Source organism: Ascidiella aspersa, chromosome 5, assembly GCF_963924565.1.
Source record: "Ascidiella aspersa chromosome 5, kaAscAspe10.2, whole genome shotgun sequence".
Lineage (NCBI taxonomy): Eukaryota > Metazoa > Chordata > Ascidiacea > Phlebobranchia > Ascidiidae > Ascidiella > Ascidiella aspersa.
Window position 1 is genome coordinate 25,413,354 of NC_139451.1, and position 13,696 is coordinate 25,427,049.

Sequence of the window (13,696 nt, forward strand, 5' to 3'; positions counted from 1 at the left end):
GACTCTTTGTGTCAAGGTCACGGATTAAATCTCGTGTTTGCGTTTTGTCTCGTCGCATTGTTTGCAATGGAAACGTTTAAGGGTCTGTGCGGCATGCGGCGTGCATTGGATATGATGCGATAAAAAGGAACTGCGCCCGCCGTTAAATTGTTTGCAAGCCGTTCTGGCGCACGTATCACTTGCATAACGTTGATCAAGTAAACTAAACTGCCACAAAAGGCATATGCCCGACTGAGCGATGGATGTGCTGTTTGGGTCTTATGTATAATGTGGAAGGATAAAAAAATGTTTGCCGATATAGGAGCTAATAACAAAAAATAACAATTAAAATATAATTTGGCAGATTACTGATTAGGATCTCATTTGGCATTATTAGTGAATTTTATCTTACTTAATTTATTTGATAGTGTAAAGGTGTTGGTTCAGAAAAAACACAGAAAAAATGATTTAAAACTCTCAAGAGATAAATTATTAGAAAGATATAATTTAAAGTAAAAAAAAAATGTTTTTGACATTTATGCCTTATAACATGACTTCAGGAAAAAAACACAGAAGAAATGATTCGAAACTCGCAAGAGATAAATAATAAGAAAGATATAATTTAAATTAAAAAAACTGTTTTCGACATCTGAGCTATAAAAAAATATAAAAGTGTAACATGAATGATTAGAAAATTGGTTGTGAACATTTAGCATTGCAAATAGGTAAGTAGTCAGTCCGACAGGACGGAACTAAAACTATGTTTTGGGTTCATGAAACTAACATGACGTCAGAAAGCTACTTAATACGGGAAGTCATGATACAAAGAAATTAAGAAACTTCCGAACTCTTTTTTAAATGTGCAACCATAGAATTTTGTCTTTATACATTAAAGGAAATGGCGATAAAAAGTCGCGTTAACCCAGAATTTTTTTTGGGAAGGGCATGGCTTGATAATACGCTTACCTGCAAACTAAGAATTTATAAATTTACTTGTCTTATTGTAAAGAGCACCCCTAAAAGCAGACAACCAATCACACTAAATTATAAAAGTTAGGAAGCCTTATTTTGTCCAAAACTGTGTCGCGTATGTTTCCTTATTTTCTAGGGTAGGTACCCCAAGCAAAACAAAGTCCCTGCTATAAATGTTCATGGTTATTTCAACTGTAGTATTGTGCAAGAGTTGGCAATTTTTTATGACAGGGTGCGTATAATATAATGTTGAAGTGAAAGGTTCGATAATGAAACATGGCTGTACGTAATGTTTTACCCGGCTTAAATAATGTTATGTAGCGTAGTTTTGCTACAGGGAAAGTTGATTCGTTCCGAGTAGTTCATTGTTTCATATTAAATTGTTGTGGCTAAAAAACAGAATGACAGGGCGCATGAGAATAAGAAATAGTCATGGATGGCCTGTTCAAAAAAGGAAAATAAATTTTAAAATACACATATTATTAAGTGTGTGACAGGTTTAAAAAAAAATCAGTATAAAAAATATTTTAAGAGTAGAAAGAAGTCTATAATATGTAGGCTAATGTAAAGATCCGACCCGCTGGCCGTATTTCGCCATTGTCTGGTCTTGTGCGACCACTGTTGACCAAATAGGAAAAAGTGATTTTCTATCGCAGGTCTACGGCGAAAACTTTTGTTCTCCTAGAAATGCCGAAGTAAACCCGGCAGCATGAAACTTTTCCAAAAAAGTACTTTATCTCTGCTATTTCTTGCCATCTTTCCTTTGGTTTTCACCCCAGGCAAATGCGAAAGATACGAAGAAGATGACAATTACGTAGCCGCTGTGTCTTCATTCTCGGAAAAGCAGGCGCAAAAGGCCTCTGCGACTTTATACACAATTGATGCACAGTAAGAAACCCCCTGCAAACTTAACAAGTCGCGCTGCGCTGTTACTTTATTTAGCTCGAAATTCGTTTGTGCTGTTCCAAAGCCAGCTACAAATTAATTATTGCAGTAGGCTATATTGCTTGTGTTTTTTAAACAAATATACATTAACTTTACGTATTTACGTTAGTTGCTAACGCGCTCCAGCTCTTGATTGTTTTCCGCGTGTTTAGGCCTAGGACGATATGCCGATTGTTCTATATGTTTTGAAAATTATTTACAAGCCCAATTCGTCAAAAAATTACCACTAAGCTAAACTTTATAATTCGTGGCTGATTTTGGTTATAGACTTTGCGTTTTAGCATATAGCTGCAAAATTTCATGAGATGAAAACAAATGCATATAGAGAGTTGCAATAATCAGGGGTTGGCAAGTTTAACTAATACCTTTTAACAGAAGAAACATTTCACTAAAAGGCAGTTTTGTCGGACAAATCTGGTAAGGACGTTTTGTTTGTTTCATTACGCAGCCGCTTTACCGCTTAGCTTACATGAAGGTTAATACGGCAAGAGACTCGACTTCAGCTATTTTTATAATTTTTACTACATGTGCTTGACAACCTGCGATTTAATTTGGTAATCCTCCTTGGCCTGATACAGCTAGGTTGTGCAAAAGCACGTTTAAATTAAAACACTATTTGCTTCGACGTTTAATTGAGAAATGCGGCTTTTGTTTGATGTTATGAAGTTGACCAAACCGTTGCATGGGCGAAGTAGGCCTATCATGCACTGTGCAAGTTTAACTTGCATTTTATTTAAAATGATTGACGTCGATTTAGTGTGTGTAAGGTATACCCTACACGAAGGCGAAATAATAACCTGTTAATTGTATTTCTGTCAATTTTGCAGACCACGCATGTACACCTCTGGCGGTCACCTGTTCTTTCAGACAGGTCCGAGTTATAATATTACCTTTAAAAGCGACGGGCAACTGGGGCGAATAAACCTGAACGACATGGACTTGATTGTTTTGATGGAACAGGTAAAAAGGCTTGTTTTTATCAGTGAAAATATTTTTACAGCCTTCAAAAAACTGTAGTCTACTAAAAGTTCTTCTAATCTAAATGTTTGATTAAGTTGCGGTTCGAATCTTTAAACTATCATGAAAAACAGATCAGGTTTAATTACTATTTGTATAAAATGCTCCAAAACTAGTTTGTGAAGTTTTTTGAGTTCAGTTCGTTTCGACGACTTTTAAAATATCTTCGCCAAACCAAAGAGATCTCTTTGCGCCAAACAATGTATTGGATACCAACAGCTAGAAAAAAGATTTATTTTCGCGCGTAAACTTTTCAATGTTTGCATTTTCTCAAAGGTTCAAGTCAATCAAGACGACATCGCGTATATTAAGGAAAATGGGGGTGGTGACATACCCCCTGGACTTCAGACTCAAGTGAATGACAACCGAGATGACATTGCGTCTCTAAAGACCGATACTACTAGCCTGGATAGCAGATTGGGAAGTTTAGAAAGCCAAGTAAGCTAAAATTGTATTTTAGCGATAATAAAAGTAAGAAGCTATTTACCCCTAAATCAAAGTAGGGAAATCGATATATAATCACTAATGGCCAACAGACACTTACTAAGGCTATTTGGCGCTGGTCTAGAATCTTACCACAACGCACATTATTTGGTTTAGTCTGCAAGTTAGCGTTTGGGTTTGGGTGGTTTAGGTGGGTATAGTTTAAGCAATATTACTGAATAATAATACTTGACCCACCCTCACCCAAACACTAACGGGTAACACTAATTTACGGAATGATGAATGGTCGGAATGGTCGGAACGCTCACAGTATTATTATTAAATATAATAACACTTGACCACCTTCACCCAAACGCTAACCCCCACCTTAACCCAAATATTGTGCGTTGGTTTAATAATTGTTTTAACGGGGTAACACTTAAATTAGTGAGCGTTCCGACCATTCCGACCATTCATCATTCCGTAAATAGTATTACCCTCACTAACCGACCCCTGAGCCCAAATAATGTGCAGAAGAGGGTACTTTTTAGTTGCAAACCAGTTCTATAGCCATTTACTGAACTTTAAATTTCGAACTTCGGTGACTGGCTCATTCTTCCATATATGAAAAATTGGTTCGGCTACTGTACTTAAATTTCGAAGTTCGGTAACCGGTTGCCGGGCAAATAGCCTCTTTCTTTAATATTACAATCTGGCGAACCCTAACCCCTATAATCAAATCAATGTAAAATTACTAACAGGTCTATTTGCGTACCGTACCTGAGTGTTCAGGGCAAAAAGCCCCTTCCACCACTATGGAAAGTATGGCAAGTGCACCCGCGATTTTTTTTCAACAGACACCAGACCTGCATCCCTAGAAAATAAATATGCACCCGGTTTTCCTATATGTTATAATAGCGGGGTGCACTTTTCATCTCAATTGTACCCAGTCACCCCATTTTTTTCGGCCGTGCACCCGCGAGATCTCTTCGAGGTCTTCCATAATGAAAACGATTTTCACTTGTTATTTTGTGTTTTAAAACATGCTGTGTTTTATTTTAGTTTTTACTGTTGTTTTTAGTTTGCAACTCTGCAAGGAATAGTTACAGATCTACAAAACGTGAGTCATTTTGTTTGTGTTGCAAAAAATATCAGAGTGAACGGAACATAGCATTGATATTAAGAATTGGCACAAAATAATTTTAACTTCCAACTTGATGTTTGGTTTTGTTGGTTTTAGATTAAATGTAACTCAACAACAAAGCGATGAGAATTATTACTACAAAAAAGATTGACTTTTAGCAAAAAAAAAAATTTGTTTCTTGTACAGATAGAAGTTCTTTAACACCATTTGCTTTCTTTACCACTATTTTTTATTGTTATTTTTTTTTCTGCTTTAATTTGCCTTTCTTTGTGAACTATTTTGTTTTATTGTTGCCAAAATAGTCATATGTTTTTCTTATGTTAGAAACTTGAGAACGACGACAACTGTGCTTTGTCCCCATGCCTCCACCAGGGAACTTGTATCGATCTTTATGACGACTTTCTTTGCCAGTGCACAGACCAATGGCAGGTATTCAAGCTTTTATGTGAACCAGATTGGAAAGTTTGGCATGTGGGGTAGTTGCACCCTCAGCTACAGTCATACCTGCGCATTTTCCATAAAATGTGTTTAAACGCTAAAAGGGCTTTCGATAGCTATATGGCTTTCGAGAGTAAATTAGTTTACTGCCATTCAAGTATTTTTTCTAATTGAACGCCTTACAGCTAGGTAAATTTGAGCAGTATGTTTATAACAGCTGCACACAATTTTAGGCTAAATAAAAATCCATGTGTAGCCAAAACCCAAAATTTTCAATTTGGCATCAGAACACTATGTTAAGTGTTCTGGCGCTAATGTTTAGCCAACACACCTTAATGTTTTATAAGGTGATATATTTGTGTAAAATATCAAAATAATGTGTATGAAAATGTAATGTTTAATTTCATTTCAACATATCAACACCAGTTTAAAAGGTATAGGTTAGTAATGTACATTACATTGATAGGTTAGCAAAAACTAATTAAAAGAAAAATAAAGAAACTTTTGTTGTAATTAACCAACAATGTTTGAAGGGTCCCACATGTAATGAAGATGTTGATGAATGTTCTCGCTTTGCGTCAATTGGTTGGGGATGCCAGAATGGTGGAACTTGCACCAATTCACAGGGCAGCTTCCAGTAAGTAATAACTGCTGTTTGATTTGCCTTGTTACCAAAAGTGATGGTATGGGTTTTGTACATATCTTTATTGTAGAACAAACACCCACCAACCTGACTAATGACAATAAAGATAGTTGCATGTTACATTTTAAATATTTGCAAGTGGGACATTTTTGAATTAGTTATTTACTTGTCAAAGAATATACTGTTGCTGCCAGGCATTATATCAATTTTAAAGAGGGTTCTTTTGACAAATATTTCTGTGCCAACGTTTCGATTACCTATTCAGGCAATCTTCTTCAGGGCAAATTAACCAGAAAAGTATATATGCAGTGAAGAAAAACGACGAAAAACCAAGGTGGCAAAACAAGGCGAAAAAAGGTAACAAGGCGCGAATAACATGAGAACATGATAACCGGCTGCAGCCTTCTAATTCTTTCCCTGTATACCTTTCTGCAAGGTTTGTTAGTTTGCCCTGAAGAAGATTGCCTGAATAGGGAATGAAACGTCGGCACAGAATAAATATTTGTCAGAAGAACCCTCCTTAAAATTGTTACTTGTCATAGTAACAAAGTAACAAGCCAGCTATTACTTTGCCTATCTTGCCTTGCTGTATGAATAACTATGCAAATCCAAAGTTTATGTGACATAAGTACTATTTTATAATATATTTAAGGACGGAAATGGTCTCCTAAAGTATAGCTTACTTCTAACTACAGTGAACAATTAGCTGTTTTATACATACTTTAATATAATAGTTGTGGTTACTTAAAACTTTTAAAGCCACCACCAAAGCCAAACTTAATAAAAACCCTGGATATATACCTTACAGAATGTGAGTTAATTTCTTGCCTCATCGCCCTTCAATTTAAAAAAAAAACATTGTTTAAATTAGGTCAGAAATTTTCTGAAATACTTTGGGGATCTCAAGTTGAACATATAGTTAATTCATTTGTATCCATTTTTTTGGCATTCTTCAGATGTAGCTGCCCTCCCGACTTTTTTGGGCCTTTCTGCACCTCCCAGTTTGACGATTGTTCAGACGGAAATGCCAAGTGTGTCCACGGCCTGTGCATTGACAACCCAAGGGATGACCCAAGTACTCCAAAGTATTCCTGTGTTTGTGATGTGAGTAAGCATTATTCATGTTCATATTTCATTGTAAGACACCGGTTAAAACAGTTTAATAAAGTCAAATTAGTGAAATACATTCATCCAAGCCAAAACAAAATGGGTAGCATTTTGAACCTTTCAAATAACTCTTTACTTATTTTCAACACTGATTTTGTACTTGATCGCCTTTGATATTCTTACTAGATCTTACTACAACCAAAAACCATTATGATACAAAGCATTTATCCAGAAAGCTAAATGTCCTTGTTTTTCAAATATGTCTTTAGATATAAAGGTAATGATATTTAAAGGAGGACCATTTGTTTGTTTTTACTGCATTAAATAAATAAATTTGAAGGTGCCAATAATAACATATTTAAAGGACTTTGCAACAAAAAATCTACAAAAATGCATCTTATTGTCATGTTTTAGGTCAAAACTCAGAAGACAATTATACATTTGTAAAAAAAAATGTTCATGTATTATTTCCAAAGAAAATTATAGACAAATATGATAGTGCCTTAAGAAAGCAGTTAAAAACAAAAAAAATGGTGCTTTGTAATTAGGATGTTCTGAACTCAATCTATTTGCCAACTATTATTTTTATAGGAAGGGTGGCAAGTTGTAGATGGAGCCGGTCCTGCCTGTACACAAGATAAGAATGAGTGCCTGGAGAAACCATGTTCGAAAAACCCAGAAGTGCAATGCTATAACAACCCAGGATCGTACACCTGTGGACCCTGCCCCAATGGTTGGTAACACTTATGATAATTTGAAAAATATTCTTGACTCTCCCTTTGAGCCTGTGTAAGTGTGTATCTCAGTTGGTAGAGCGACAGTCACGATAAAATTTGTCCTGAGTTTGAACTGCACTGCAGGCTAGATGTTTTTCTAGCCTGCCCTGCTTGCATCGTTGATTGACAGATTCAGTTAGTCTGGGGTGTACCACTATAGTATTAACCAAAGTGTTTATTAAAATAATCTTTGTGAAGCAGGGCTCTTTTGGTGTATATATTAACATATTTTTGCAAAATGTCCTTAAACTTTACATGCCTGTTTATCTTTTCAATGTTTTATAACCCACCAAAAACATCTACAAGGTTTACTGTAAACTGCCCGATCACAAAAATGCATATAATTTCTACTTTCAGGTTTTGTGGGTGATGGTTGGGCTTGCACTGACATCGACGAGTGCGCCACAAACAACGGCGGTTGCTCCTTGGTTCCTGTCGTTATTTGCCATAACTCTCCTGGTTCATTCTACTGTGGTTCATGCCCATCCGGTATAATGTAGGGATATACCAGCAATATTTCTGATTGCCTTTATTATATATACACCTGCTATGTGATTATTGCTACTGACATTTTTACAAAGTTCTTGAATTTTTTAGGTTACACCGGCGATGGTTTTGTGTGTACCCCACTAGACCCATGTACAGTGAACAACGGCGGTTGTAATTCTCTGGCCACATGCTCTGTAAACCCAGGTAAATACTTTTATGGTTTTAATGATTTCGATCTGATGCAACAAGTTTATTGACTTGAAATAAAAGTAGGGGTTGAAGTGGCTTTATATTGTAGTTAATATGTGACCCAGTTGGACAGTTGGAGATAGCACTCATAGCTTTTATAGTCAAACAATTGCATAACATGTTTGTTGTGTCAAGTGTTTCTTTATTTTCACCTTTTTTTGTGAAGGAGATCAATTCTTTTTAAAATTGAAATTTGTGTCATGGTGATTGAAGTTGTATTAGTTTTTAATTCATCTGTGAAAAAACTATTGTTTTTCTTTTCCGTAATAGCATCTGCTGAAAAATGTTTTTACCTTTGTTTTAAAGAGTTCTACGGTATTACTTGATAATAATTAATGTGTCACATTAACTAACGATGATACAATTTCGCATTGAAATTTCTTTTTAAGATCATGTCGATTTACTCAACATTTTTGGATTTGAGATTCATTATCAAGCTACGTTACAGATATGTGCATAGTGTACCTTTATATATTGATATTCTCAAGTGTTAAGTCATGAAACCAATTCCATGTCTTGTTTCAGCGATTGGCCCAACTGTAGTGTTCTGTGACTGCCCGCCTGGCTACACTGGCAATGGGTTCGGTTCCAACGGATGCACTCCTATCGATTGCGCAAGTTCATGTCAGAATGGGCAGTGCACGGTAAGTGTTGTGGGATTGACTAACCAAGCCAGAGTAAAGAAAACAGCATCACACTAGTAAAAACGCAACATTAAATGGAGAAAAATGCATGCTGTGTATACCTACTAATTTTCCCATTTATATCATTCCATTTCCTTTATGTATATTGTTGTTATACATGGGCATTGGGCATAAACAGTTATTATCAATGCATTTCACTTTTTAGGATCATTGTGAGTTAGTTAGTATACAACTTTGCGGAACGTTGCTTAATACAATAATGTTTTTTTTATATTTTTAGTAGGCATATATTGCCAAGTTTATTTGGAAAAGGTGTAATTTTACCTTAATGTTATGCAAAGCAACAAAAAAGTGTTTGTTGGTATATCCCAAAACAATTTTTTTGTATATGATAAAGTCATTGTTATCAAATTTACCAGTACAAATGCGTTATTCGAAAAGTTAATAGTTTTGTGTGACACTAGAAGACAGCTATATGTATACTTTAGTCAAACAACCTTAGAAATTTGTTATAATTTTTATGTTTTGACAAAATGTTACAACAGAAGTATATGTTATTATTAAATCAAAGGTTTTGTTATATATATGTAAAATAAATTGTTATCAAATTGAACAGTACAATTGTGCTACCTAAAAATCAACAGTTTTGTGTAAAAAATTATAGTTTTGGTGTGTATACTCTTCAATGAAAATGCTGTTGCTGCCAGACATTGCCACACTTGTAAAATTGTTTTCCGACAAAATAACAATTTTACAAGTATACTCTTTAGTTAATCAACTTAAAATATGTAAATTTTTATATCTTTTGCATCAGAGCATCGGTGGTTTAGAGCTGTGTGATTGCTTTCCTGGATGGGACGGAAACACTTGCAGTAACAACATAGACGAGTGTGTCAGCTCTCCTTGTCAATCGGGAGGCACCTGTATCGACGGTGTTAACGGATACTCATGCTCTTGTACAGCGGGGCACGGAGGGACAAACTGCGAAAACGACCAATCAAGTAACTGGAACAATTTTCAGTTGTATGGCTCCTACTAACTAGAACAATTTTGTAAGACGGGCTTCGAAAAAATCCATACTTTTGCTACCAGGCATAATATTAATAATGTTATCAAACACAGTTCCTCGAAACTAAGGTGTCTTTCACCCAGAAGGCGACTTGAATAGGTTGCCGTTGTAGCGTGTTTTTCTTGCCGTAACGTTGTGTAAGAATTCTAAATACCAGAAGAGCTGTTTTTAAATATTATTTGTTGATTTTCATTGTTTTTTAGAAATAAAAAATAAATATTCTGCTTTTAAAAAAAAAGGAGATATTGTGAGATCCTTGAGTAAACTTGTCTTAAAGATAAAGCTATTTTATTTATTCTTGTCCCCTTGATTGATTAACTTGGTGTGATGACTGGGCAATATTAACATGAATTGTCAACCTTCAGAAATTCACTTCATGCTGGTACATCAATCAACTAAAAAAATGTACGCCAAGTTTTTTTATTTTCTGTAGCACACAACAAAGGTTTATCACCTTTTGTTTAGGTTGTGGAGGCTGGTACAGTGGGGATTCGGGTTCCTTCAGCATGCCACAAGTGCCCGGGCTGAATTATGCCCCTTCTCTCAACTGTGCCTGGGTCATTCAAGTGTCACTTGGAAAGGTGGAGTTTGATTGATCTGCAATGATATGCAGTTACCTACTATTTAGTTATATGCCACATTCTTTCTTTTCATTTTCCTTTTTGTTTATCTTTTTTAATGTGTTGTTACTAGATAAGTCGGGTAAAGTGATAGGGAGGGTTACATGTGCCTGGGTCTATCAAGTGACACCTTGGAAAGGTGGAGTTTGACTTCAATGAAAATAATAAAGCCCTAATATTTAATAAAATGAACATTTTGTTGTTGACAAATGGTTCAACACTTTCAGCAATATGTTTGTTAACCACGAAATATCGATTTTACTGAATATTATGGCTTTATTATTTTAATTAAAATTAATAAAAAAAAACTGTGTATTGTGTTCCGGAGCTCATTGCAGTTTGACTGTTCTGCATTGAAATGCTCTTCCCAAGCATTTTAAACCAGAAGCTGCCTGTTATATGTCAATTTTTTCTTTACTTTTCGCTTTTTTTACCTGATTTTTGCTCCAAACATATGGGCGATGGGGCCCTACAGAAATTACATACTAAAATTAATTGATATGGTAGGTGGTTTTTTAAATAGATGTTTTTCCATGTGATAAGAATGCAGGTTGTTGTGGTAAAGTGGCAAACATGGTATAATAGGCGTTTTATTTGGGTCATGTAGGTTCGTATGGAAAACAATCATGTTTCACACTAGTTTTTATAAATTCACTAGTACATTTTTGCTTTAAGGTTATTGATCTCACCTTTCCTGTATTTGACATTGAGAACTCTGAAAACTGTGTCAACGACTTTTTGCAAATTCACGATGGCCAGTCTGCATCTGCGCATCAAATTGGTATGTACTCATGTAAACAACAAAGTTATAGACTTGCTTGCTTGGAGTAACACCTATATAAACTGTAGCTTTCTCATTTACAATTAAGTATTGTGCAGTGTTCAAACTGTGTTATTGCTTCTCACAATATTGGGCTTGTGGTTGTTTGCTTTCTAGTTTGTTTAAATACCTTTTTGACATAACCACAAAGTTTGCTTTTATGTGTTTTGAAGTGCATGGCGTTTAAGGACTGATAATACTGTTACAATGTCTGACTATGTCCTACATGTGGCTCTGCACTCTCTTTGACCTAAGTGATAATGTTTGGTCAGCACTTATGTTCTCTAAATATCATTTTTCGTAAAAAAACTGTAGCAGATGGATTCTGTGAAGCCATGTGGAATAAGCTCTTTCAGAAGAATAAAGACAGAATTAAAATTCGAAAAAAACAAATTCACAAGTTACAAGCAAAAATTAATGTATCCATTTATGTGATATTTGTACACTTTATCAGGAAAATACTGTGGGACCTCAGTGCCTGAAGTTCCCTTTCTTTCGACCCACAACACTTTATACTTCTGGTTCATTTCAAACTCGCAGAACCAAGGCCTAGGCTTTGAAGCAAGCTGGCAGTCAGCTGACCCAGGTTAGTGGCCGAAACATTTTACTTTCAAAAGTTAACAACTATTTTAATAAAAAATTTAAATAATTTTAAATCTTAATTACATAAAAGCCTACATTTTGATTTGTACTAGTGCAACCAGAGATACATTAGTAAATTTTATCGGGTAAATGCACCCATTTTTAGTTGATAATTATTAATTAACTTGTCTCAATACTTACTCCTATCTTTATAGGCAATATCGGTAAAGCTTAATTTTTAATTTTGTTCTTGTAACGTTTTTATATTTGGTTAAAATAAAAAAGTACAGAAAATGTATAAATCGAAAATAAGTTTATTCTAATGTAAATAATTAGCATTTTAATTTTTATTTGAAGTATATTTCTTTTATTTTGTGAAAAGAATTATGTTTTTTCACCTGTTTTAATGTTTTTATGTTTACTCTGAATTTAATTTTCATCACCAAAGTCCAACCAGAAAATAAATCAATGTTTTTTTGTCTTTTTAAATGAGCTATGTTTTTTTTACCTATTTTACACTTTTTGTCCGACTAGAAAATAATTTTTTGTATTTTGCCTATTTGAAATGAATTTGTTTTTTAACTATTTCAATGTTTTATGTTTACTCATGATGTTATTTTTATCACTGAATGTCCCAGACAGAAAATGTATTTATGTATTTTTACCTAATTAGAACTAATTATGTTTTTTACCTATTTTAATGTTTTAATGTTTACTGAGAATTTGATATTTATCAATGAATGTACAGCCAGATCACTTGTTAGCAGCATTTAAGTACAGATTCTTTGTTTAAATAAAATTTTTATTTCAGTGTGCGGCGGAGATATTGTCGGTCAAACTTTTGGCGACATTTCCTCCCCCGGTTACCCAGGTAACTACCCCATCAACACCGATTGCTATTGGACGATACAGGTGGAGGCCGGCAATGTGGTGCAACTGCAGTTTGGTGCTCTTTCGCTGGAGACGCATGTCGACTGCAACTTTGATTATCTTGAGGTATTTTTTTACCAAATGTGTTTTGTGCATTAGTACCAGTGATGCAGACAAGTCTTTTTAAATGGAAAAAATCCCAGTCAATGTATGTGCGAAATGTCTTAAATGAAGTCATTTGCAAAATAGTGTGAAAAAATTTCCAAAAAACAATGTTTTGGTGCACAACTGAAAAACGAAATTTAACGGTTTTCAGCTGTCAAATGTGAATCTGCTTAATACCTAATTTTTTATAAGTGTTTTTGGTTAAGTTATATGCATTAAAATAAAATGTAAAATTATTAAAATTGGTAAGCTTATCTGCTCCTGAGCGTCATTTCACAAAACAAACATCAACAATTTATACCGGGCATTGTATGCGAACTGTTTTTCAACCCACTGAAGAAATTTTATTAATTATCATTTAAAACACTTTTTTTGTAATCGAGTAGTTTTTTCTGAAAGATGTAGGTCAAATCAGGGAATTTTTACCAAAAAGTCTAGTCAAGTCACTTTAAAACAGTGTCATTGACTTCATTACAAACTAATATTTAAAAATTATTTTTCATTGGTACAACAACATGCTACAAAAAATATTACAGCAAACAAAAAAATAAGTCTTGATTAGAAATAGAACTAACTTAGAAGACAAAAGGTACTAAATTTTTTGTTGTTGAAATATTTTATTTTGGAAAGAAAGACAAAAAGAAATAACATGAAAGTATTTTTATTAGATTTACAGATAAATATTTTTCAGATTTTAATTGTAAAATGTATGTTTCTTGTTTAGTTAACTAAATTCAATTTTTT

General features: G+C 34.4%; 2 protein-coding genes across 2 annotated transcripts in view; both read left to right on the top strand.

The window, feature by feature from the left end:
* The first annotated feature begins 1,227 nt into the window (after positions 1 to 1,227).
* LOC146145605 (cubilin-like) lies at positions 1,228 to 9,865 on the top strand. Its single transcript, XM_083390624.1, has 12 exons — positions 1,228 to 1,237; positions 1,731 to 1,839; positions 2,724 to 2,856; positions 3,190 to 3,351; positions 4,805 to 4,909; positions 5,452 to 5,555; positions 6,518 to 6,665; positions 7,260 to 7,401; positions 7,802 to 7,933; positions 8,042 to 8,137; positions 8,708 to 8,826; positions 9,641 to 9,865. The coding sequence occupies exons 1-12, from the start codon at positions 1,228 to 1,230 to the stop codon at positions 9,863 to 9,865; spliced, it is 1,485 nt and encodes a 494-aa protein (XP_083246750.1).
* Positions 4,826 to 13,696, top strand: part of LOC146145606 (cubilin-like) — a 97,569-nt gene continuing 88,698 nt past the window's right edge. The window contains exons 1-12 of the mRNA XM_083390329.1: positions 4,826 to 4,909; positions 5,452 to 5,555; positions 6,518 to 6,665; positions 7,260 to 7,401; positions 7,802 to 7,933; positions 8,042 to 8,137; positions 8,708 to 8,826; positions 9,641 to 9,827; positions 10,361 to 10,476; positions 11,191 to 11,296; positions 11,790 to 11,921; positions 12,729 to 12,913. Of these exons, the coding sequence (XP_083246455.1) occupies positions 10,402 to 10,476; positions 11,191 to 11,296; positions 11,790 to 11,921; positions 12,729 to 12,913 (498 nt within the window). The 5' untranslated portion in view covers positions 4,826 to 4,909; positions 5,452 to 5,555; positions 6,518 to 6,665; ... (4 more) ...; positions 9,641 to 9,827; positions 10,361 to 10,401. The remainder of the gene's footprint in view (positions 4,910 to 5,451; positions 5,556 to 6,517; positions 6,666 to 7,259; positions 7,402 to 7,801; positions 7,934 to 8,041; positions 8,138 to 8,707; positions 8,827 to 9,640; positions 9,828 to 10,360; positions 10,477 to 11,190; positions 11,297 to 11,789; positions 11,922 to 12,728; positions 12,914 to 13,696) is intronic.